Genomic DNA, 26,931 nt, shown 5'->3' on the forward strand with positions numbered 1-26,931 from the left:
AGGACTTCAAGCGGCGGACGAAGCGACCCGTTCAGCACACACGTGCGCCGGCTACTGCGTAGCTCTGGTCGACAGCTCTGGAATACATATGTCTAGTGTCATATAGCATAACGTAGAGTAGAGTAGAGTAGAGTAGAGTGTGCCCCTTACATGATGATAATGATAAAATATACAATTTATAAAGAATAATCATATTTGAATTGAATTACTATAGGCAGAAGTGAAGCTGTTTTTTGATGCCTACACGAAGTACATAGGATTCGTCTTCATGAACTCTGGAACAATCAAACGCTTTGCGTACTCCTCCTGTGGAGAACGGAACTTGGTGGAGCTGGAAGAAAAGCGGTTAAGATATTAGTCAAGACGTTATCAGAACGAATATATGAAACAATAATAGTATTAATATCGCACCCAGTGAGGTAGACACGTCCACGTGCCGCAGCCAAATGTGCCAAATATGCCGGAGCCGGATAAGACACTGCGCGGTTGCAACGAGGAAACATGTGACAAAGATTGTATGTCAATTGCTGCAGTACATCAATATCCAAGTTGCCCGTATTCTCAATTACGTTGTAACGCGTCGGCTTGGCCGTCCCCTGATTCGCCTGATGGCTGACCATGAAGAACTCCATCTCATTGGGATGGACAATGGTGCGATCGACATTGTTGAACTTGTTATATTGCGATGGAGCTCCGTTCGGAAAGAAGCGCGTATGATGCCGCTTAACTACAATGACGCAGCAAATCTTGGGTTTAATGTGCATCTGAAAGGCGAACGGTCGAGTAGCGATAGAAAATGACAACAAAATCTGGATGCAACGATACAAATTACCTTGCAGCAGGCCGCAGAAATTCCTCTCAACTCTTCACTTTTGATCTTGGGGAACTGACCATCGCCGACACCATCACGGTAATAGATGATGTGCTCGGGATAGGATTTCCGGAACTGATAATAAACGCGCAAGTGCTCCAGGGTTATCGACTCCATGTCCTCGATCTCCCCCAGGGTAGAGCGTTGCAAGCGATATTGCATGTTATATGAAGCCCCGAATTGATCATGGGAGGCGGCCACACCCACCACACTGGGGATCTCCCACTGATCGGGCGACGGATGACTCACATCGGCACCCAAAAACATTGCGTTCTTTAACAGACAGCGCGGGTCATCCCTTAGCTTGTGATTAATACCGTTCAGCTTGGAATTGACCTTAAGTAGAACGTTACCAATACACTGCGGGTTGCATTTACGCTCGACTGTGATCTGCTTGATGCATTGTGTGAGAATGCCGTGCTTCAGCTCAGCCTTTTGCTTCACGACATCATAACAGCGCCCGACATTTGGTATAATAACGAACACCAAATCAAATTGATTTTTTTTGAAATCGTGGAAATGAGCATCTATTTCACGTTCGTCCTTGTAATTCCGTATCTCGGCTTTGGTATCCAGGCACAGATTGAGGGTGCGACTCTGCTGAAGAACCTGCGACGAAAATTAGTCGGATTAGGATCGGATCTGTTTGAAATGCTGCAATGAACTTACCATCTTCTGAAGCTCGTCCACATACTGGTAGTTAATCTTACCGTAGAGTATGGCCCATTTATGTGGCTTTGGCTTGGGTTCAAAGAATTGCATGCGATCCATGCGCCACGAACCGTTCCTCACCGAAGCCAAATTGTTGTTTTTGTACTCAATCTGAGGCGCATTGAGCGTGCGTGTATTCACGACGATGAAGTCATTGCCCAGCCGTATGCCAAAGTGGCTGATGGTCGGGTCTAAATTGTGCTTGAAATATTCCAGCAAGCGGACGATCTTGGCCTTCCTCTCGTTGGTTGACGTGCCAGCAAACTTAAGCATGGCCGCCACCCGAGCAGCAGTATCCTTGCGCTGCGATACGATACAGATAAATCAAATAAAAGCAGGAAACGCAGAATGATTTGGAGTGAAGGGAAGCTCCCCGCTTGGGAGATTTTTAACTCACCTTCATTGTCTGCCCATCGTCCATGCGACATAGTTCGATAGGCAAATAAATGCGTTTTAACGGCGGCCAAACATGCAAGCAGAGAAGGTTCGGAAACTTTAAATCATACTCCCGAGACTTGAAGTACTTTGCAACGGTCGTTTCTTTCCCATCCAGCTCAAATGTCTGAGTGCTAGCCGGAGCCTTGGAAAGCCCGTTGACTCTGAAGACGCGAGGGGCGCTGCCAAGACAGGCAGGCGGGTCGTAAATTATATAAATGTCATTTAGGAATGACTCAATATCAGAACGCCTGTAGTCAAGATTTGTGCTTTTGTCAATTTTCTGCCGCTGATAATGCTCTATATAGTCAATGATCGACATGGCCTTCGGATAGGCCTTGTGTGATATGTCCACATTAACAAACGGGCGATCGCCAAGCACGAATGTTTGATGGAGCCCAACCAGAGCTTCGTAGCCGTCTTTAAGATCAAAGGCGTTTCCGGGATCAGACCTTTTGAAGAAGGAGCGACCGGCGCGTCTAGCGGTGTTATGACAGGGAGCCGCCAACACAACCTCCAGACACTGCAAGGCTCGCATGGGCTTATCATAAATCTTGTCCTTCATGTAGCTGCAAAAATGGAAAACTGCACACATTCGGTTCAATTCGTTCAATTCGGTTCACTCACCTTCTTAGTGAGCTCAAATCGACTTCCGAGTCCTGTGTCTTCTTGAGCTCCACAGTGTAATTCAAGGTACGGCCGTGGCGATCTGTTACCTGGACGACAAGAGGGCAAGTTTCACTTCAAAAGCACATCAAACTCAGCGAAATATACAACACTTACTTTCACTTCTTAGCCCTGGGGGCTGCATTTTAGTTTCACAACTGAGTAGCACGATGCACGTCCATCATATGCGGCAATCGCACCCCCCAAATGTTCAACTCTGTACTGCTCAAAAGCCTGACGATAGAACTTCTTAGGAAATACTGACGTGATCTTCACATCGTACTGATAGGCCACCGCAGGCATTTTATCCAAGCTAACGTCGAGATAATTAACAGATACTTGACCTGGTTTTCCCAAAGTTCCACGTTTCATGGTGCCTGCTGGGAGTGGCGGCACCACTTTTTGGGTCTGAGGGAGCAGAGGCTGCAACCTAATAGATATGATCATTATCTATGATTCTGCGTTTTTAGTTTTCTCGAATGTGCAATATTGTGGATGCAACAGATTTTCGTCCTTTGCGGGGGCGGAAGGGGGTGTGGCGAAATTTGGACACGAAACGGTCAAGGTCCGATATCACAGGAGTGTGGATACCAATTTTGGTTGCTCTGGCTCTTATAGGTTCTGAGATCCTTGAACTCATATTTTGCAATTGGCAAAACCGACAATGAAACCTGTGTGTAAGAGAGAGACAGAGCGAGAAAGAATGAAATTGTTTTCTTGATTCTGGCTATAATAATTATACGATTGAGATTTTACACTCTAGAACATATAGTCATCCTCTACGATTCTGCGTTTTTGGTTTTCTCGTATCTTTAAAATTGTGGATGCCACAGATTTTCGTCCTTTGTGGGGGCGGAAGTGGGCGGGGCGAAGTTTTGAAATATTTTTGTAGCAGTGACATCACAGAAGTCTGGATCCAAAACAACGTTGCTCTAGCTCTTATAGTCTTTGAGCACTAGGCGCTGAAGGGGACGGACAGACAGACAGGGCTCAATCGACTCGGCTATTGATGCTGATCAAGAATATATATACTTTATGGGGTCGGAAACGATTCCTTCTGGACGTTACACACATCCACTTTCACCACAAATCTAATATACCCCAATACTCATTTTGAGTATCGGGTATAAAAAATAAATATTTACCAAAATTTATTTGCGGTTTTTGATCAAAGGCGACAGAATCATTTTACAGCTACAGCTACAATTTATTTGGATGTCATTTTTTTTAACAATATAATCAAGACACCAACATTTTCGGAAGTTTGAAGGTTGGTAGATGTAGAAAGCTATTCTTTAACTTATCATTTTTAGACTCTTGAAGATCGTTTTATAAAAATGAGCAAACGTTTTTGCTAAGATTTCATATCAGTGTTGGTTTCTACATATGTATATTTATACTGGAAAGCGAATCATATGCATATGTATATATGTATCCATAAATATTTGCAAGGTTATTCGACGGTTCTTTTAATTTCATTTGTAAACAGTTTCAGATAGGGTTAATTTTTATTTAAAAAATTATATTAATGAACTATACATCCGATCGCGTTTTATACATTTACTGACGCTAGAAGTCAGCAACGAGCTGAACTTGTAGATAGGCAACGCCATCAAAACTAAGTTTATAAAAAACCTATGCGTGTCATGTGTGTGGGGTTGTTCCGTTTGTTTGATCGCAACCGCGCTAGTGCAGATCGCTCTTCCTCTTCGTCGCTTGTATACTGATGCATGCTTGTTCCGCTAACACCCCCCACACGTACAGAAGATGTGGCCTGCATTAGATTTTGGTCAGGGGCGTTTCGATTCTCGTATAGCAACACTTTAAGTGTTTCTTCGTAAATACGTGCCTCAGGAAATTCCACTTTATTATGTTTTCGATCAGTTGCATAAACCATAGAAGTACAACACACTTCAGCAACCTTTTTTCCGTGCCCATAAAAGGACCAGCAACATATTTCTCTTGGTCCTATAACATCTTTGATGAATAAAATGCGTTCGTTGAAACGCAGAGAGAACTTGTCGAAAAGTTCAATATTTTTTAATAAATTGTCATCGGATGTGCTTGTGTATGAATACTTGTTGTTTTGTCGCTGCACCACTAAAATAACAGCCGGTTTCGAAGACGCGCTGATTAGAAGTTGTTGCTCTTTTTGCGAAGTTATCAATGGAATGCGGCAAATGGGTTTTGGCTCAATGTGTGCATATAGTGCCCGTTCACATGACAATGCAAGCTCGGTAATGCAGTAGTATTTTGATTCTGCAAGTAGCTCAGCTATTTCTTTGTTAGTTTCGGGTAATGGGACACTGCCATCGCGCAAGAAGTTGAGTATGATTCCAAAATGGTTTCCACAGCGATCTATTAGTATCCAACCTGCAACGTGAATTTTTGTATACATATTACAGAATAATTTCAATGTAAATTAATTACCTTCTGAATCAGTTAGCACCTCCATGCGACCACTAAACATAGCGCTTAGCATTGTATCATTATGCCTTGTCAGTGTTCCGATTGTAGTATAATATAAGCAACCACCAACATTCAGCTTGACATACTGAGACGAATGCCCTTTTAACAGCACTTTCTGATCACCGGACATGGCTTCAGACTGCTTGGCATGAAGCACAAATTGGTGGCTACTTTCTGCAGGTGCCAAAATCACTTTGTCTTGTAGAGCGGAACCCAGGTCTTCAATGCAGCAAGCTATTTCTTTTGGTGCACCTATGACACCAACGCCCTTTTGTTTGGAGCTTTGGCAAACGCTATCTTTTGCGTTGCTTACGCTCGCACAATCCTCCAGCGCTATGGGATCAATTTTTACGAATGTATTAGCCACGATGAAGAACTAAATCCAATTTGGTTACAAAGAAAATCAGTTTGCAAAATTATCTCTACATCAAAACGGACAGTCAATAAAACTATATATCGATAAAAAGTTATATTTCCGATACTTTCTTTATTTTCATCCCTGGCATCGGAATATTTTGTCTAGGGCACATACAAAATATTAACATAATCAAGTATGCTTTGATATATTTTTTTGTATGTGTTGCTTGTTTTGGGACTTTGAAAGGTTTTCCTCCGTAAGAACGGCAATTTTGTCAATTTGTGCTCAAGGTACCTGATTTTGGACGTCGAAAAAAAAAACGGCCGGCGACAAATATGCGAAATAGCAGAGTAAAAAGAACAGACGACCTTTCATTTTGTCGAAATGAAAATGTTTTCGTTTAGAAAACGTAGCAACCTTGCGGAATGTGAAAACGGGAGCACCAATGGGCGGGACGTCACGCCTAATTGATTAGAAATAGTCAGTCCGCGCTCAAAGGTGTTTGGAACAATTCGCAAATTCTTTCGAATACAAAGCCTTCCTAAATAGTGGAAAATATCTCGCCGTCTCTTTTCCTCAGGAATTCGAATTATCAAAACATAAAATAAAAATATATGTAAAAATGCTCTCTTGGTTTGTATTTTACAAAAAAATGTTGACATATCACCCAGTCATACCGAATGGTTTTAGGCAACATATATATAAAATCAGCAACGCGATTTTAAATATAAACCTTTCCAGGGCTATCAAACGGAAGTTAAGTAAACAAATGAATAAAATAGTTTGATATCAGCTACCGTATCAATTAGATGCGCTTTTTGTGCTTGTTGTTCGTATTATTACGTATATGTATTATTAATATGAACCATACTAATACTCTGCTTAGACGAGAGTGGAGCGGACGTCGTCCTGGTCCAGCAACCATGACATTTTACATTTAAGTTCTAGAAAATCATACCCTGGTTGTTTAAATGACCTCGGAGTCCTACATGATCATAAGTTGTGTTTTAACAGCCATATAGCCGCAACAGTAAATAAAGCTAAGAGTGTTTTAGCGATCATCAAGCTTTGGTTAAGAAGTTTGACGACCCGTACGTGACGAAACAACTGTATATCTTGTTAGTACGTCCGATATTGGAGTATTGTTCCTTTGTGTGGAGCCCGCAGTATAAAGAGCAGCAGGTTGTTATTGAATCTGTGCAAAAGCAATTTTAATTTTTGCCCTTCGTAACTTTAACTGGGACTCGGGTAGAATCTTGTCACCATAGACCTACCGGTCTATGCTAAATCTTATTGACCTGCCGTCGTCACACCATCGCAGAATATGCAATGGCGTTATGTTCATGCACAAGCTCCTAATTATAATAAGATCTGGCGTCCTGGACTAAAATATCACTACGGAAAACCCGGGGCCACATACATGCTATAAAATCAGAAATAGAGGAAACATCAGAGCCCGCAAGGCTACGCAAGATCCCCGCGAAAACTACCCACTAACTCCAGTGAGGAGTCCCTAACCATTTTATTAGACACGCATTTCCCCCGGGTGTACAACCATCGAACCGGCATACCTCCCTAGAGAGGGAGCGGTAACTTCGATGGATCACATCCACATGCAAAGTTGCAATTATTTTCTTGGGGAAATACCTCCAAACACTCCACTACTTAATGACCGCAAAGCTTGCGGGACTCTCGAATGGACAGTATCGAGCGGACTGACAGTATTCACAAATAAATACAAGATCCCTCTCCTAACACCACCATATTAAATTGATGCAGGATATCCTTCAGCAACAGTGGCATTTACTTATGGTTGGTAATTGGCAAAAAGTTGAATTGGAAATATTTAACCTCCTTATCAATGATCTTCCCCAAGTTTTAACTAATTCACGAGTCCCAATGTATGCTGATGATGTCAAGCTATGTTTTTCCTACAGCGATCTGGTAACCTCGTTATTTCTTCAATCAGATCTCGACGCTCTCAAAAATTGGTACATTATTAGCGCTCTTCCTCTTAACATTTCCAAATTTAACGCCATGACCCTCCATCGCAACAAGTCTTACCTTTTTAACTTCACAATTCATAAAATTTCCTTGGAACGCCTATACAAAGTTAATGACTTAGGCATTATTTTCGTACATAACTTATGTTTTAGTTCTCATATATCCGCTATTTCGAATAAAGCCAAAGGAGTCCTTGTCTTTATCAAAAGATGGTCGAAGGAATTTTCTGACCCCTAACCACTAAACTATTCTACACCTATCTTGGAATATGGTTCCTGTATCTGGTCTCCCCATTACCAAAAATATCAAGATATGCTCGAGTCCGTTCAAAAACAATTCCTTATCTTTGCCCTGCGCGGACTTAATTGGGACCCCTCTCGTCATCTTGAACTTGCACTCTCCTGAAAGTCGTAGGAGTTTCCATGGATTTCTGTTTCTCCACAAACTTCTCCTAGGCGACGTTGAATCCTCGGCCCTCATTAGCCTTATCAATATTGCTGTCCCATCCCGCCCAACTAGGCATTACTATCCTCTGCGTCTTCCTGTCCTTCGAACTACTCTGACCATGAATCTTGTCGTAGCCTTTGCCGCGACTACAATAAATTTGTTTATCTTTTTTTCCTTTGATACTTGTGCTTCCAAAGTAAAATCTTCTTTAATGAATAATTATTTAATTTAATTTAATGATTTCTACCTTCTTATTTTTACACAGTTTAACTGTCCATAGTTGAACTCTAAACATTAAACATAAACCTGAACGTCAAAAATAAAGTGACGAAGGCCACGACAGCGCTCTATACATGTACAAAATCCATTTTTGTAAAAAGGGGCACCAACCCAAGTATAGTCCAATGAATGCATCTAGCAATAGTTAGGCCAATACTACACTACGGAGTTACTGCGTGGTGACCGGAGCAATTGAAAAGGACCACCAAAAAACTGTGCAAAGTTCAGCGAATTGCCGGCCTATGCATCAGTAGAACTCCACCCCAAATGATGCGCTAAATGCTATCTTATGCCCCCAGAGCCTTGAACTTGCAGGAAAGGAGCGGGCAGGCATGGCAGCAGTACTTCTGAGAGACTCCGACCAACCGACTCCTCCGGCACCACAGCACATAGGTCACTCATCCATTTAAATTAATAGCAATATCGTCCGTTTAAAAACATTCTACTGAGTTCCAAGAGAGTACACAGATACCCCCTTCAATACATTCAGTCCTCACAGAGACGAATGGCTCGACTGACTTCCAGGCCCAGATGGGGCCATACACAGATCACTGTACCGTCTTCATTGCTACCCACTTGAAATGGAAACCATCAAGTATGCCTTTGAGTAAAATGTCAAAGTTTACTAAATTTTTTTTTGTTAAATTCGAACGAAATACCCTCTAAAGGTAGCTTTTCTGATAGAAACATAACTAAAAAGTCGCGATTCATCTAGGGGTCTACTTCTAGTTGGCTACATTCTGAGCAACGTATATGGAGGCCGTATATCGCACATTCACAGAACTCAGGAAGGTCCCCTGAAATTGCAACTCATTCCTCCCAAAACGTACATCTTAAAAGTAAACAACGTACAGGCAGGGTCAAAACAATCCTTCACTTACCTTTTAGTTGATGCTGTTGGAGGGGCTTGGTTGGTTTTTCGGCATTCGGTTTATATTCTAATCGGAATAAATTTATTTTATTAAACAAATTCGCATGGTAACTTTTCACTTTCAGTTTTGTATTTCACTCACTATTTTCCTTTTCCATTTTTATATTTTTTATTATTTTATTTTTGTTGAATTTTATATCTGTTCTCAACGACTGAACTGTTTCGAATGACTGCAATATTTATTTCCTGTTTTCTGATGCCAAACTTTTTACTCTAAATATGTTTGACGTATAGCGCTGTGCTGTGTGATCGATTCTAATAATCTTGTAGTTGTATCTGTAGTAAATGATTAATTTTCATTTGGTGTGCAGTTAGTTGGTGCTCAATTAAGAAATTCTGCTTTTCAACTATCCTAGGAATTCTCTAAATAGCATTTTTTATACCGGGTACTCGAAGGGTTTAGGGATACTGCTATTTATATTTCAGACCTAACAATAAAAAAATGAACTTAGGTGCTGGAAAATGGGGTTATTTATTTTTGTAATATTTTCCATGAAAGCCTTTGGGGCCCTTTGCCGTTCTCCACGCTGCTGTAGGGCGCCAGAAGTGGCGGAGCTTGTGGATGGAGTGGGAGTGGCCGTGGGCGGGGCTGGGGCTCCAGTGAGTTGATTAGGTCTGTACTGACCGCCGGTACAACAGCAGCTGCTTATTATTTTAGTGAAAAACGAACAAAATCTTTGACTCCATTGATTTCCACTAAGGAAAGGAGTGAAATCTTTCATGCACATGTCAATCCACACACAATTGTTTCATCAGAGGTTCTGCTATTTTTCATGCGCTCAAGCAAGTAAATTATTTCAAATGATTGACCAATGGTTCGATACAATTTAAATGCAATCGAAATTAATTCGCGGTGCAGTCAAAATATAACGATACAAAAAATTGGCTTTTACGAATAAAAAAGTAAATAAACCGTATTTTCCCTTAAACCTTAAACCATCCCGGGCCAGGCTCAGGAGAGATTTTCGAACTCGCAAGTGGGACGATTGGACCAACCAGGACTTCAAGCGGCGGACGAAGCGACCCGTTCAGCACACACGTGCGCCGGCTACTGCGTAGCTCTGGTCGACAGCTCTGGAATACATATGTCTAGTGTCATATAGCATAACGTAGAGTAGAGTAGAGTAGAGTAGAGTGTGCCCCTTACATGATGATAATGATAAAATATACAATTTATAAAGAATAATCATATTTCAATTGAATTACTATAGGCAGAAGTGAAGCTGTTTTTTGATGCCTACACGAAGTACATAGGATTCGTCTTCATGAACTCTGGAACAATCAAACGCTTTGCGTACTCCTCCTGTGGAGAACGGAACTTGGTGGAGCTGGAAGAAAAGCGGTCAAGATATTAGTCAAGACGTTATCAGAACGAATATATGAAACAATAATAGTATTAATATCGCACCCAGTGAGGTAGACACGTCCACGTGCCGCAGCCAAATGTGCCAAATATGCCGGAGCCGGATAAGACACTGCGCGGTTGCAACGAGGAAACATGTGACAAAGATTGTATGTCAATTGCTGCAGTACATCAATATCCAAGTTGCCCGTATTCTCAATTACGTTGTAACGCGTCGGCTTGGCCGTCCCCTGATTCGCCTGATGGCTGACCATGAAGAACTCCATTTCATTGGGATGGACAACTGTGCGATCTACGACGGTTCCCGGATCGACATTGTTGAACTTGTTATATTGCGATGGAGCTCCGTTCGGAAAGAAGCGCGTATGATGCCGCTTAACTACAATGACGCAGCAAATCTTGGGTTTAATGTGCATCTGAAAGGCGAACGGTCGAGTAGCGATAGAAAATGACAACAAAATCTGGATGCAACGGTTCAAATTACCTTGCAGCAGGCCGCAGAAATTCCTCTCAACTCTTCACTCTTGATCTTGGGGAACTGACCATCGCCGACACCATCACGGTAATAGATGATGTGCTCGGGATAGGATTTCCGGAACTGATAATAAACACGCAAGTGCTCCAGGGTTATCGACTCCATGTCCTCGATCTCCTCCAGGGTAGAGCGTTGCAAGCGATATTGCATGTTATATGAAGCCCCGAATGGATCATGGGAGGCGGCAACACCCACCACACTGGGGATCTCCCACTGATCGGGCGACGGATGACTCACATCGGCACCCAAAAACATTGCGTTCTTTAACAGACAGCGCGGGTCATCCCTTAGCTTGTGGTTAATACCGTTCAGCTTGGAATTTACCTTAAGTAGAACGTTACCAATACACTGCGGGTTGCATTTACGCTCGACTGTGATCTGCTTGATGCATTGTGTGAGAATGCCGTGCTTCAGCTCAGCCTTTTGCTTCACGACATCATAACAGCGCCCGACATTTGGTATAATAACGAACACCAAATCAAATTGATTTTTTTTGAAATCGTGGAAATGAGCATCTATTTCACGTTCGTCCTTGTAATTCCGTATCTCGGCTTTGGTATCCAGGCACAGATTGAGGGTGCGACTCTGCTGAAGAACCTGCGACGAAAATTAGTCGGATTAGGATCGGATCTGTTTGAAATGCTGCAATGAACTTACCATCTTCTGAAGCTCGTCCACATACAGGTAGTTAATCTTACCGTAGAGTATGGCCCATTTATGTGGCTTTGGCTTGGGTTCAAAGAATTGCATGCGATCCATGCGCCACGAACCGTTCCTCACCGAAGCCAAATTGTTGTTTTTGTACTCAATCTGAGGCGCATTGAGCGTGCGTGTATTCACGACGATGAAGTCATTGCCCAGCCGTATGCCAAAGTGGCTGATGGTCGGGTCTAAATTGTGCTTGAAATATTCCAGCAAGCGGACGATCTTGGCCTTCCTCTCGTTGGTTGACGTGCCAGCAAACTTAAGCATGGCCGCCACCCGAGCAGCAGTATCCTTGCGCTGCGATACGATACAGATAAATCAAATAAAAGCAGGAAACGCAGAATGATTTGGAGTGAAGGGAAGCTCCCCGCTTGGGAGATTTTTAACTCACCTTCATTGTCTGCCCATCGTCCATGCGACATAGTTCGATAGGCAAATAAATGCGTTTTAACGGCGGCCAAACATGCAAGCAGAGAAGGTTCGGAAACTTTAAATCATACTCCCGAGACTTGAAGTACTTTGCAACGGTCGTTTCTTTCCCATCCAGCTCAAATGTCTGAGTGCTAGCCGGAGCCTTGGAAAGCCCGTTGACTCTGAAGACGCGAGGGGCGCTGCCAAGACAGGCAGGCGGGTCGTAAATTATATAAATGTCATTTAGGAATGACTCAATATCAGAACGCCTGTAGTCAAGATTTGTGCTTTTGTCAATTTTCTGCCGCTGATAATGCTCTATATAGTCAATGATCGACATGGCCTTCGGATAGGCCTTGTGTGATATGTCCACATTAACAAACGGGCGATCGCCAAGCACGAATGTTTGATGGAGCCCAACCAGAGCTTCGTAGCCGTCTTTAAGATCAAAGGCGTTTCCGGGATCAGACCTTTTGAAGAAGGAGCGACCGGCGCGTCTAGCGGTGTTATGACAGGGAGCCGCCAACACAACCTCCAGACACTGCAAGGCTCGCATGGGCTTATCATAAATCTTGTCCTTCATGTAGCTGCAAAAATGGAAAACTGCACACATTCGGTTCAATTCGTTCAATTCGGTTCACTCACCTTCTTAGTGAGCTCAAATCGACTTCCCAGTCCTGTGTCTTCTTGAGCTCCACAGTGTAATTCAAGGTAAGGCCGTGGCGATCTGTTACCTGGACGACAAGAGGGCAAGTTTCACTTCAAAAGCACATCAAACTCAGCGAAATATACAACACTTACTTTCACTTCTTGGCCCTGGGGGCTGCATTTTAGTTTCACAACTGAGTAGCACGATGCACGTCCATCATATGCGGCAATCGCACCCCCCAAATGTTCAACTCTGTACTGCTCAAAAGCCTGACGATAGAACTTCTTAGGAAATACTGACGTGATCTTCACATCGTACTGATAGGCCACCGCAGGCATTTTATCCAAGCTAACGTCGAGATAATTAACAGATACTTGACCTGGTTTTCCCAAAGTTCCACGTTTCATGGTGCCTGCTGGGAGTGGCGGCACCACTTTTTGGGTCTGAGGGAGCAGAGGCTGCAGAGGCAGACCTCGGTTCTGGGCTCTTGGCCATTTTGGGAGTTCGTCTTGCGGTTTTGGTGGACCATAGAACTGGGAGCCTCCTTGGTGTTGTTCATTGTGGCCCTGAAGACGCCTTTGTACTGTCTGCTGTTGTTGGTTCTGTTTTTCTATAGGATCGCGGTGTTGTCCGCGCTGTTGTGGAAGTTGCTGCTGCTGCTGCTGCTGCTGCTTTCCGCCCCAGCCTTCCCCGGCCTTATCGCGCCTCTTCTGACACCTTTGTGTCTGCCATTCTCCTTGCTCCTCTTCCTGCTTCTGCTTCTGCAAGCCAGAGGCGGCAGGACCTCCATATGGAGGGTGAGTAACCTGTTCTCCAGCTAAAGATTCGTGAAGAAGAGTGGAAGAATTAATGGTAAGTAATCGATACACGGACCTGCGCTAACAAGTCTAAAGCAAAACAAAATACCCTCAATGGACCGCGATTTATCAAGGTCGCGGTTATTTTGTAACTAAATTTCAAAGCTTCATTGCTACCCACTTGAAATGGAAACCATCAAGTATGCCTTTGAATAAAATGTCAAAGTTTACTAAATTTTTTTTGTTAAATTCGAACGAAATGTTACCCTCTAAAGGTAGCTTTTCTGATAGAAACATAGCTAAAAAGTCGCGATTCATCTAGGGGTCTACTGCTATTTGGCTACATTCTGAGCAACGTATATGGAGGCCGTATATCGCACATTCACAGAACTCAGGAAGGTCCGCTGAAATTGCAGCTCATTCCTCCCAAAACGTACATCTTAAAAGTAAACAACGTACAGCCAGGGTCAAAACAATCCTTCACTTACCTTTTAGTTGATGCTGTTGGAGGGGCTTGCCGAAGTACCGCTTCATGGTTGGTTTGGTTGGTTTTTCGGCATTCGGTTTATATTCTAATCGGAATAAATTTAATTTATTGAACAAATTCGCATGGGTACTTTTCACTTTCAGTTTTGTATTTCACTCACTATTTTCCTTTCCCATTTTTATATTTTTTATTATTTTTATTTTTGTCGAATTTTATATCTGTTCCCGACGACTGAATTGTTTCGAATGACTGCAATATTTATTTCCTGTTTTCTGATGCCAAACTTTTTACTCTAAATATGTTTGACGTATAGCACTGTGCTGTGTGATCGATTCTAATAATCTTGTAGTTGAATCTGTAGTAAATGATTAATTTTCATTTGGTGTGCAGTTAGTTGGTGCTCAATTAAGAAATTCTGCTTTTCAACTATCCTAGGAATTCTCTAAATAACATTTTTTATACCGGGTACTCGAAGGGTTTAGGGATACTGCTATTTATATTTCAGACCTAACAATAAACGAGGGGGAACGTTGTGAGTTGCTGCGGAGACCGCAACTCTAAATTTATACCCGATACTAAGTCAGTACGGCTCTCCTCCGGCAGACGTCGCTAATATTAAACGACACGACAAAGAATGCGTGCGAGAGAGACAGAAAATCAGTCTGAGCGTGACGTCGGGCGCTGCGTAGCCAGTGCAAATTTATTTGTTCCTTTTGGCTATAAAAATTATCTGATCTGATACAGATTCAGCAACCTAATAGATATGATCATTATCTATGATTCTGCGTTTTTAGTTTTCTCGAATGTGCAATATTGTGGATGCAACAGATTGAGGCGAAATTCTAAGATATACGTTTTATAGTGAGATCTAACAGAAGTGCGGATACCAAATTTGGTTACTCTAGCCTTAATAGTCTCTGAGATTTGTGGATGCCCCAGATTTTCGTCCTTTGCGGGGGCGGAAGGGGGTGTGGCGAAATTTGGACACGAAACGGTCAAGGTCCGATATCACAGGAGTGTGGATACCAAATTTGGTTGCTCTGGCTCTTATAGGTTCTGAGATCCTTAAACTCATATTTTGCAATTGGCAAAACCGACAATGAAACCTGTGTGTAAGAGAGAGACAGAGCGAGAAAGAATGAAATTGTTTTCTTGATTCTGGCTATAATAATTATACGATTGAGATTTTACACTCTAGAACATATAGTCATCCTCTACGATTCTGCGTTTTTGGTTTTCTCGTATCTTTAAAATTGTGGATGCCACAGATTTTCGTCCTTTGTGGGGGCGGAAGTGGGCGGGGCGAAGTTTTGAAATATTTTTGTAGCAGTGACATGACAGAAGTCTGGATCCAAAACAACGTTGCTCTAGCTCTTATAGTCTTTGAGCACTAGGCGATGAAGGGGACGGACAGACAGACAGGGCTCAATCGACTCGGCTATTGATGCTGATCAAGAATATATATACTTTATGGGGTCGGAAACGATTCCTTCTGGACGTTACACACATCCACTTTTACCACAAATCTAATATACCCCAATACTCATTTTGAGTATCGGGTATAAAAAATAAATATTTACCAAAATTTATATATATTTACACTATAAAGCTGTAGCTTACAGCTTTGCTTGGGGTGCGGTTTTTGATCAAAGGCGACAGAATCATTTTACAACTACAGGATATAACTTTGTTTTAAACACTAAAAGTTATCTTCCGTTCTGGTACAGTTTTTTCCAGTAGCCAGTATTGTTTTCTGAAGCTAATGTCGCTTTGCTAGTTATGTAGTTATTCCAAGTTAGTGTGGTTGTCCAGGTGGATCCGCACGTATTTAGATGACTTGGTGGCTGCGATAGCTGACCCATTTCTTTATGGGGTCACCCTCCGTTTGGAGGTATATATTTTCTTTTTGGTCTGCCATTAATTTATTTGGATGTCATTTTTTTAAGCAATATAATCAAGACACCAACATTTTCGGAAGTTTGAAGGTTGGTAGATGTAGAAAGCTATTCTTTAACTTATCATTTTTAGACTCTTGAAGATCGTTTTATAAAAATGAGCAAACGTTTTTTTTTAACATAGAATTAATATTATTTTGTTTGCTTGCTAAGATTTCATATCAGTGTTGGTTTCTACATATGTTTATTTATACTGGAAAGCGAATCATATACATATGTATATATGTAACCATAAATATTTGCAAGGTTATTCGACGGTTCTTGTAATTTCATTTGTAAACAGTTTCAGATAGGGTTAATTTTTATTTAAAAAATTATATTAATGAACTATACATCCGATCGCGTTTTATACATTTACTGACGCTAGAAGTCAGCAACGAGCTGAACTTGTAGATAGGCAACGCCATCAAAACTAAGTTTATAAAAAACCTATGCGTGTCATGTGGGGTTGTTCCGTTTGTTTGATCGCAACCGCGCTAGTCCAGTTCGCTCTTCCTCTTCGTCGCTTGTATACTGATGCATGCTTGTTCCGCTAACACCCCCCACACGTACAGAAGATGTGGCCTGCATTAGATCTTGGTCAGGGGCGTTTCGATTCTCGTATAGCAGCACTTTAAGTGTTTCTTCGTAAATACGTGCCTCAGGAAATTCCACTTTAGTATGTTTTCGATCAGTTGCATAAACTATAGAAGTACAACACACTTCAGCAACCTTTTTTCCGTGCCCATAAAAGGACCAGCAACATATTTCTCTTGGTCCTATAACATCTTTGATGAATAAAATGCGTTCGTTGAAACGCAGAGAGAACTTGTCGAAAAGTTCAATATTTTTTAATAAATTGTCATCGGATGTGCTTGTGTATGAATACTTGTTGTTTTGTCGCTGCACCACTAAAATAACAGCCGGTTTCGAAGACGCGCTGATTAGAAGTTGTTGCTCTTTTTGCGAAGTTATCAATGGAATGCGGCAAATGGGTTTTGGCTCAATGTGTGCATATAGTGCCCGTTCACATGACAATGCAAGCTCGGTAATGCAGTAGTATTTTGATTCTGCAAGTAGCTCAGCTATTTCTTTGTTAGTTTCGGGTAATGGGACACTGCCATCGCGCAAGAAGTTGAGTATGATTCCAAAATGGTTTCCACAGCGATCTATTAGTATCCAACCTGCAACGTGAATTTTTGTATACATATTACAGAATAATTTCAATGTAAATTAATTACCTTCTGAATCAGTTAGCACCTCCATGCGACCACTAAACATAGCGCTTAGCATTGTATCATTATGCTTCGTCAGTGTTCCGATTGTAGTATAATATAAGCGACCACCAACATTCAGCTTGACATACTGAGACGAATGCCCTTTTAACAGCACTTTCTGATCACCGGACATGGCTTCAGACTGCTTGGCATGAAGCACAAATTGGTGGCTACTTTCTGCAGGTGCCAAAATCACTTTGTCTTGTAGAGCGGAACCCAGGTCTTCAATGCAGCAAGCTATTTCTTTTGGTGCACCTATGACACCAACGCCCTTTTGTTTGGAGCTTTGGCAAACGCTATCTTTTGCGTTGCTTACGCTCGCACAATCCTCCAGCGCTATGGGATCAATTTTGACGAATGTATTAGCCACGATGAAGAACTAAATCCAATTTGGTTACAAAGAAAATCAGTTTGCAAAATTATCTCTACATCAAAACGGACAGTCAATAAAACTATATATCGATAAAAAGTTATATTTCCGATACTTTCTTTATTTTCATCCCTGGCATCGGAATATTTTGTCTAGGGCACATACAAAATATTAACATAATCAAGTATGCTTTGATATATTTTTTTGTATGTGTTGCTTGTTTTGGGACTTTGAAAGGTTTTCCTCCGTAAGAACGGCAATTTTGTCAATTTGTGCTCAAGGTACCTGATTTTGGACGTCGAAAAAAAAACGGCCGGCGACAAATATGCGAAATAGCAGAGTAAAAAGAACAGACGACCTTTCATTTTGTCGAAATGAAAATGTTTTCGTTTAGAAAACGTAGCAACCTTACGGAATGTGAAAACGGGAGCACCAATGGGCGGGACGTCACGCCTAATTGATTAGAAATAGTCAGTCCGCGCTCAAAGGTGTTTGGAACAATTCGCAAATTCTTTCGAATACAAAGCCTTCCTAAATAGTGGAAAATATCTCGCCGTCTCTTTTCCTCAGGAATTCGAATTATCAAAACATAAAATAAAAATATATGTAAAAATGCTCTCTTGGTTTGTATTTTACAAAAAAATGTTGACATATCACCCAGTCATACCGAATGGTTTTAGGCAACATATATATAAAATCAGCAACGCGATTTTAAATATAAACCTTTCCAGGGCTATCAAACGGAAGTTAAGTAAACAAATGAATAAAATAGTTTGATATCAGCTACCGTATCAATTAGATGCGCTTTTTGTGCTTGTTGTTCGTATTATTACGTTATTACGTATATGTATTATTATTATGAACCATACTAATACTCTGCTTAGACGAGAGTGGAGCGGACGTTGTCCTGGTCCAGCAACCATGACATTTTACATTTAAGTTCTAGAAAATCATACCCTGGTTGTTTAAATGACCTCGGAGTCCTACATGATTATAAGTTGTGTTTTAACAGCCATATAGCCGCAACAGTAAATAAAGCTAAGAGTGTTTTAGCGATCATCAAGCTTTGGTTTAAGAAGTTTGACGACCCGTACATGACGAAAAACTGTATATCTTGTTAGTACGTCCGATATTGGAGTATTGTTCCTTTGTGTGGAGCCCGCAGTATAAAGAGCAGCAGGTTGTTATTGAATCTGTGCAAAAGCAATTTTAATTTTTGCCCTTCGTAACTTTAACTGGGACTCGGGTAGAATCTTGTCACCATAGACCTACCGGTCTATGCTAAATCTTATTGACCTGCCGTCGTCACACCATCGCAGAATATGCAATGGCGTTATGTTCATGCACAAGCTCCTAATTATAATAAGATCTGGCGTCCTGGACTAAAATATCACTACGGAAAACCCGGGGCCACATACATGCTATAAAATCAGAAATAGAGGAAACATCAGAGCCCGCAAGGCTACGCAAGATCCCCGCGAAAACTACCCACTAACTCCAGTGAGGAGTCCCTAACCATTTTATTAGACACGCATTTCCCCCGGGTGTACAACCACCGAACCGGCATACCTCCCTAGAGAGGGAGCGGTAACTTCGATGGATCACATCCACATGCAAAGTTGCAATTATTTTCTTGGGGAAATACCTCCAAACACTCCACTACTTAATGACCGCAAAGCTTGGGGGACTCTCGAATGGACAGTATCGAGCGGACTGAAAGTATTCACAAATAAATACAAGATCCCTCTCCTAACACCCCCATATTAAATTGATGCAGGATATCCTTCAGCAACAGTGGCATTTACTTATGGTTGGTAATTGGCAAAAAGTTGAATTGGAAATATTTAACCTCCTTATCAATGATCTTCCCCAAGTTTTAACTAATTCACGAGTCCCAATGTATGCTGATGATGTCAAGCTATGTTTTTCCTACAGCGATCTGGTAACCTCGTTATTTCTTCAATCAGATCTCGACGCTCTCAAAAATTGGTACATTATTAGCGCTCTTCCTCTTAACATTTCCAAATTTAACGCCATGACCCTCCATCGCAACAAGTCTTACCTTTTTAACTTCACAATTCATAAAATTTCCTTGGAACGCCTATACAAAGTTAATGACTTAGGCATTATTTTCGTACATAACTTATGTTTTAGTTCTCATATATCCGCTATTTCGAATAAAGCCAAAGGAGTCCTTGTCTTTATCAAAAGATGGTCGAAGGAATTTTCTGACCCCTAACCACTAAACTATTCTACACCTATCTTGGAATATGGTTCCTGTATCTGGTCTCCCCATTACCAAAAATATCAAGATATGCTCGAGTCCGTTCAAAAACAATTCCTTATCTTTGCCCTGCGCGGACTTAATTGGGACCCCTCTCGTCATCTTCCTTCTTATGAGAGTCGGCTGCGTCTCATGAACTTGCACTCTCCTGAAAGTCGTAGGAGTTTCCATGGAATTCTGTTTCTCCACAAACTTCTCCTAGGCGACGTTGAATCCTCGGCCCTCATTAGCCTTATCAATATTGCTGTCCCATCCCGCCCAACTAGGCATTACTATCCTCTGCGTCTTCCTGTCCTTCGAACTACTCTGACCATGAATCTTGTCGTAGCCTTTGCCGCGACTACAATAAATTTGTTTATCTTTTTTTCCTTTGATACTTGTGCTTCCAAAGTAAAATCTTTAATGAATAATTATTTTATTTAATTTTATGATTTCTACCTTCTTATTTTTACACAGTTTAACTGTCCATAGTTGAACTCTAAACATTAAACATAAACCTGAACGTCAAAAATAAAGTGACGAAGGCCACGACAGCGCTCTATACATGTACAAAATCCATTTTTGTAAAAAGGGGCACCAACCCAAGTATAGTCCAATGGATGCATCTAGCAATAGTTAGGCCAATACTACACTACGGAGTTACTGCGTGGTGACCGGAGCAATTGAACACAGAGTACACAGATACCCCCTTCAATACATTCAGTCCTCACAGAGACGAATGGCTCGACTGACTTCCAGGCCCAGATGGGGCCATACAGGCCATACACAGATCACTGTACCGTCTTCATTGCTACCCACTTGAAATGGAAACCATCAAGTATGCCTTTGAGTAAAATGTCAAAGTTTACTAAATTTTTTTTTGTTAAATTCGAACGAAATACCCTCTAAAGGTAGCTTTTCTGATAGAAACATAACTAAAAAGTCGCGATTCATCTAGGGGTCTACTGCTAGTTGGCTACATTCTGAGCAACGTATATGGAGGCCGTATATCGCACATTCACAGAACTCAGGAAGGTCCCCTGAAATTGCAACTCATTCCTCCCAAAACGTACATCTTGAAAGTAAACAACGTACAGGCAGGGTCAAAACAATCCTTCACTTACCTTTTAGTTGATGCTGTTGGAGGGGCTTGGTTGGTTTTTCGGCATTCGGTTTATATTCTAATCGGAATAAATTTATTTTATTAAACAAATTCGCATGGGAACTTTTCACTTTCAGTTTTGTATTTCACTCACTATTTTCCTTTTCCATTTTTATATTTTTTATTATTTTATTTTTGTTGAATTTTATATCTGTTCTCAACGACTGAACTGTTTCGAATGACTGCAATATTTATTTCCTGTTTTCTGATGCCAAACTTTTTACTCTAAATATGTTTGACGTATAGCGCTGTGCTGTGTGATCGATTCTAATAATCTTGTAGTTGTATCTGTAGTAAATGATTAATTTTCATTTGGTGTGCAGTTAGTTGGTGCTCAATTAAGAAATTCTGCTTTTCAACTATCCTAGGAATTCTCTAAATAGCATTTTTTATACCGGGTACTCGAAGGGTTTAGGGATACTGCTATTTATATTTCAGACCTAACAATAAAAAAATGAACTTAGGTGCTGGAAAATGGGGTTATTTATTTTTGTAATATTTTCCATGAAGGCCTTTGGGGCCCTTTGCCGTTCTCCACGCTGCTGTAGGGCGCCAGAAGTGGCGGAGCTTGTGGATGGAGTGGGAGTGGCCGTGGGCGGGGCTGGGGCTCCAGTGAGTTGATTAGGTCTGTACTGACCGCCGGTACAACAGCAGCTGCTTATTATTTTAGTGAAAAACGAACAAAATCTTTGACTCCATTGATTTCCACTAAGGAAAGGAGTGAAATCTTTCATGCACATGTCAATCCACACACAATTGTTTCATCAGAGGTTCTGCTATTTTTCATGCGCTCAAGCAAGTAAATTATTTCAAATGATTGACCAATGGTTCGATACAATTTAAATGCAATCGAAATTAATTCGCGGTGCAGTCAAAATATAACGATACAAAAAATTGGCTTTTACGAATAAAAAAGTAAATAAACCGTATTTTCCCTTAAACCTTAAACCATCCCGGGCCAGGCTCAGGAGAGATTTTCGAACTCGCAAGTGGGACGATTGGACCAACCAGGACTTCAAGCGGCGGACGAAGCGACCCGTTCAGCACACACGTGCGCCGGCTACTGCGTAGCTCTGGTCGACAGCTCTGGAATACATATGTCTAGTGTCATATAGCATAACGTAAAGTAGAGTAGAGTAGAGTAGAGTAGAGTAGAGTGTGCCCCTTACATGATGATAATGATAAAATATACAATTTATAAAGAATAATCATATTTGAATTGAATTACTATAGGCAGAAGTGAAGCTGTTTTTTGATGCCTACACGAAGTACATAGGATTCGTCTTCATGAACTCTGGAACAATCAAACGCTTTGCGTACTCCTCCTGTGGAGAACGGAACTTGGTGGAGCTGGAAGAAAAGCGGTTAAGATATTAGTCAAGACGTTATCAGAACGAATATATGAAACAATAATAGTATTAATATCGCACCCAGTGAGGTAGACACGTCCACGTGCCGCAGCCAAATGTGCCAAATATGCCGGAGCCGGATAAGACACTGCGCGGTTGCAACGAGGAAACATGTGACAAAGATTGTATGTCAATTGCTGCAGTACATCAATATCCAGATTGCCCGTATTCTCAATTACGTTGTAACGCGTCGGCTTGGCCGTCCCCTGATTCGCCTGATGGCTGACCATGAAGAACTCCATCTCATTGGGATGGACAATGGTGCGATCGACGACGGTTCCCGGATCGACATTGTTGAACTTGTTATATTGCGATGGAGCTCCGTTCGGAAAGAAGCGCGTATGATGCCGCTTAACTACAATGACGCAGCAAATCTTGGGTTTAATGTGCATCTGAAAGGCGAACGGTCGAGTAGCGATAGAAAATGACAACAAAATCTGGATGCAACGGTTCAAATTACCTTGCAGCAGGCCGCAGAAATTCCTCTCAACTCTTCACTTTTGATCTTGGGGAACTGACCATCGCCGACACCATCACGGTAATAGATGATGTGCTCGGGATAGGATTTCCGGAACTGATAATAAACACGCAAGTGCTCCAGGGTTATCGACTCCATGTCCTCGATCTCCTCCAGGGTAGAGCGTTGCAAGCGATATTGCATGTTATATGAAGCCCCGAATGGATCATGGGAGGCGGCAACACCCACCACACTGGGGATCTCCCACTGATCGGGCGACGGATGACTCACATCGGCACCCAAAAACATTGCGTTCTTTAACAGACAGCGCGGGTCATCCCTTAGCTTGTGATTAATACCGTTCAGCTTGGAATTTACCTTAAGTAGAACGTTACCAATACACTGCGGGTTGCATTTACGCTCGACTGTGATCTGCTTGATGCATTGTGTGAGAATGCCGTGCTTCAGCTCAGCCTTTTGCTTCACGACATCATAACAGCGCCCGACATTTGGTATAATAACGAACACCAAATCAAATTGATTTTTTTTGAAATCGTGGAAATGAGCATCTATTTCACGTTCGTCCTTGTAATTCCGTATCTCGGCTTTGGTATCCAGGCACAGATTGAGGGTGCGACTCTGCTGAAGAACCTGCGACGAAAATTAGTCGGATTAGGATCGGATCTGTTTGAAATGCTGCAATGAACTTACCATCTTCTGAAGCTCGTCCACATACTGGTAGTTAATCTTACCGTAGAGTATGGCCCATTTATGTGGCTTTGGCTTGGGTTCAAAGAATTGCATGCGATCCATGCGCCACGAACCGTTCCTCACCGAAGCCAAATTGTTGTTTTTGTACTCAATCTGAGGCGCATTGAGCGTGCGTGTATTCACGACGATGAAGTCATTGCCCAGCCGTATGCCAAAGTGGCTGATGGTCGGGTCTAAATTGTGCTTGAAATATTCCAGCAAGCGGACGATCTTGGCCTTCCTCTCGTTGGTTGACGTGCCAGCAAACTTAAGCATGGCCGCCACCCGAGCAGCAGTATCCTTGCGCTGCGATACGATACAGATAAATCAAATAAAAGCAGGAAACGCAGAATGATTTGGAGTGAAGGGAAGCTCCCCGCTTGGGAGATTTTTAACTCACCTTCATTGTCTGCCCATCGTCCATGCGACATAGTTCGATAGGCAAATAAATGCGTTTTAACGGCGGCCAAACATGCAAGCAGAGAAGGTTCGGAAACTTTAAATCATACTCCCGAGACTTGAAGTACTTTGCAACGGTCATTTCTTTCCCATCCAGCTCAAATGTCTGAGTGCTAGCCGGAGCCTTGGAAAGCCCGTTGACTCTGAAGACGCGAGGGGCGCTGCCAAGACAGGCAGGCGGGTCGTAAATTATATAAATGTCATTTAGGAATGACTCAATATCAGAACGCCTGTAGTCAAGATTTGTGCTTTTGTCAATTTTCTGCCGCTGATAATGCTCTATATAGTCAATGATCGACATGGCCTTCGGATAGGCCTTGTGTGATATGTCCACATTAACAAACGGGCGATCGCCAAGCACGAATGTTTGATGGAGCCCAACCAGAGCTTCGTAGCCGTCTTTAAGATCAAAGGCGTTTCCGGGATCAGACCTTTTGAAGAAGGAGCGACCGGCGCGTCTAGCGGTGTTATGACAGGGAGCCGCCAACACAACCTCCAGACACTGCAAGGCTCGCATGGGCTTATCATAAATCTTGTCCTTCATGTAGCTGCAAAAATGGAAAACTGCACACATTCGGTTCAATTCGTTCAATTCGGTTCACTCACCTTCTTAGTGAGCTCAAATCGACTTCCCAGTCCTGTGTCTTCTTGAGCTCCACAGTGTAATTCAAGGTAAGGCCGTGGCGATCTGTTACCTGGACGACAAGAGGGCAAGTTTCACTTCAAAAGCACATCAAACTCAGCGAAATATACAACACTTACTTTCACTTCTTGGCCCTGGGGGCTGCATTTTAGTTTCACAACTGAGTAGCACGATGCACGTCCATCATATGCGGCAATCGCACCCCCCAAATGTTCAACTCTGTACTGCTCAAAAGCCTGACGATAGAACTTCTTAGGAAATACTGACGTGATCTTCACATCGTACTGATAGGCCACCGCAGGCATTTTATCCAAGCTAACGTCGAGATAATTAACAGATACTTGACCTGGTTTTCCCAAAGTTCCACGTTTCATGGTGCCTGCTGGGAGTGGCGGCACCACTTTTTGGGTCTGAGGGAGCAGAGGCTGCAGAGGCAGACCTCGGTTCTGGGCTCTTGGCCATTTTGGGAGTTCGTCTTGCGGTTTTGGTGGACCATAGAACTGGGAGCCTCCTTGGTGTTGTTCATTGTGGCCCTGAAGACGCCTTTGTACTGTCTGCTGTTGTTGGTTCTGTTTTTCTATAGGATCGCGGTGTTGTCCGCGCTGTTGTGGAAGTTGCTGCTGCTGCTGCTGCTGCTGCTTTCCGCCCCAGCCTTCCCCGGCCTTATCGCGCCTCTTCTGACACCTTTGTGTCTGCCATTCTCCTTGCTCCTCTTCCTGCTTCTGCTTCTGCAAGCCAGAGGCGGCAGGACCTCCATATGGAGGGTGAGTAACCTGTTCTCCAGCTAAAGATTCGTGAAGAAGAGTGGAAGAATTAATGGTAAGTAATCGATACACGGACCTGCGCTAACAAGTCTAAAGCAAAACAAAATACCCTCAATGGACCGCGATTTATCAAGGTCGCGGTTATTTTGTAACTAAATTTCAAAGCTTCATTGCTACCCACTTGAAATGGAAACCATCAAGTATGGCTTTGAGTAAAATGTCAAAGTTTACTAAATTTTTTTTGTTAAATTCGAACGAAATGTTACCCTCTAAAGGTAGCTTTTCTGATAGAAACATAGCTAAAAAGTCGCGATTCATCTAGGGGTCTACTGCTAGTTGGCTACATTCTGAGCAACGTATATGGAGGCCGTATATCGCACATTCACAGAACTCAGGAAGGTCCCCTGAAATTGCAACTCATTCCTCCCAAAACGTACATCTTAAAAGTAAACAACGTACAGGCAGGGTCAAAACAATCCTTCACTTACCTTTTAGTTGATGCTGTTGGAGGGGCTTGCCGAAGTACCGCTTCATGGTTGGTTTGGTTGGTTTTTCGGCATTCGGTTTATATTCTAATCGGAATAAATTTAATTTATTGAACAAATTCGCATGGGTACTTTTCACTTTCAGTTTTGTATTTCACTCACTATTTTCCTTTCCCATTTTTATATTTTTTATTATTTTTATTTTTGTCGAATTTTATATCTGTTCCCGACGACTGAATTGTTTCGAATGACTGCAATATTTATTTCCTGTTTTCTGATGCCAAACTTTTTACTCTAAATATGTTTGACGTATAGCACTGTGCTGTGTGATCGATTCTAATAATCTTGTAGTTGAATCTGTAGTAAATGATTAATTTTCATTTGGTGTGCAGTTAGTTGGTGCTCAATTAAGAAATTCTGCTTTTCAACTATCCTAGGAATTCTCTAAATAACATTTTTTATACCGGGTACTCGAAGGGTTTAGGGATACTGCTATTTATATTTCAGACCTAACAATAAACGAGGGGGAACGTTGTGAGTTGCTGCGGAGACCGCAACTCTAAATTTATACCCGATACTAAGTCAGTACGGCTCTCCTCCGGCAGACGTCGCTAATATTAAACGACACGACAAAGAATGCGTGCGAGAGAGACAGAAAATCAGTCTGAGCGTGACGTCGGGCGCTGCGTAGCCAGTGCAAATTTATTTGTTCCTTTTGGCTATAAAAATTATCTGATCTGATACAGATTCAGCAACCTAATAGATATGATCATTATCTATGATTCTGCGTTTTTAGTTTTCTCGAATGTGCAATATTGTGGATGCAACAGATTGAGGCGA

At 42.0% G+C, this 26,931-nt stretch overlaps 2 protein-coding genes across 11 annotated transcripts; both read right to left on the reverse strand.

The window, feature by feature from the left end:
• Positions 1–159: 159 nt before the first annotated feature.
• LOC108157152 (protein argonaute-2-like) lies at positions 160–26,458 on the reverse strand. Of its 7 annotated transcripts, none has more exons than XM_033388185.1 (10): positions 26,254–26,457; positions 26,095–26,178; positions 24,962–25,626; positions 24,806–24,894; positions 24,141–24,747; positions 23,702–24,046; positions 22,994–23,641; positions 22,761–22,925; positions 412–617; positions 160–331 (listed from the first exon to the last, which is right to left on the reverse strand). In XM_033388185.1, the coding sequence occupies exons 1-10, from the start codon at positions 26,267–26,269 to the stop codon at positions 241–243; spliced, it is 2,916 nt and encodes a 971-aa protein (XP_033244076.1). In that variant the 5' UTR covers positions 26,270–26,457; the 3' UTR covers positions 160–240. The 7 variants fall into 7 exon arrangements, with proteins under 7 accessions (XP_033244076.1, XP_033244079.1, XP_033244081.1 ...); XM_033388187.1 differs by lacking the exons at positions 160–331; positions 412–617 and adding an exon at positions 22,303–22,474 and having other exon boundaries at positions 22,555–22,925; positions 24,962–25,385; positions 25,467–25,626; positions 26,254–26,458; XM_033388186.1 differs by lacking the exons at positions 160–331; positions 412–617 and adding an exon at positions 22,303–22,474 and having other exon boundaries at positions 22,555–22,925; positions 24,962–25,385; positions 25,461–25,626; positions 26,254–26,458.
• Positions 4,128–14,480, reverse strand: LOC117186893 (protein argonaute-2-like). Of its 4 annotated transcripts, XM_033388181.1 has the most exons (10): positions 14,279–14,479; positions 14,120–14,203; positions 12,987–13,651; positions 12,831–12,919; positions 12,166–12,772; positions 11,727–12,071; positions 11,394–11,666; positions 11,019–11,330; positions 10,580–10,950; positions 10,344–10,499 (listed from the first exon to the last, which is right to left on the reverse strand). In XM_033388181.1, the coding sequence occupies exons 1-10, from the start codon at positions 14,292–14,294 to the stop codon at positions 10,409–10,411; spliced, it is 2,853 nt and encodes a 950-aa protein (XP_033244072.1). In that variant the 5' UTR covers positions 14,295–14,479; the 3' UTR covers positions 10,344–10,408. The 4 variants fall into 4 exon arrangements, with proteins under 4 accessions (XP_033244073.1, XP_033244074.1, XP_033244072.1 ...); XM_033388180.1 differs by having other exon boundaries at positions 11,019–11,666; positions 14,279–14,480; XM_033388182.1 differs by lacking the exons at positions 10,344–10,499; positions 10,580–10,950; positions 11,019–11,330; ... (3 more) ...; positions 12,831–12,919; positions 12,987–13,651 and adding exons at positions 4,128–5,056; positions 5,114–5,485 and having other exon boundaries at positions 14,279–14,442.
• Positions 26,459–26,931: the final 473 nt, after the last annotated feature.

The sequence above is a fragment of the Drosophila miranda genome, chromosome 2 (assembly GCF_003369915.1).
Source record: "Drosophila miranda strain MSH22 chromosome 2, D.miranda_PacBio2.1, whole genome shotgun sequence".
Taxonomy (NCBI): domain Eukaryota; kingdom Metazoa; phylum Arthropoda; class Insecta; order Diptera; family Drosophilidae; genus Drosophila; species Drosophila miranda.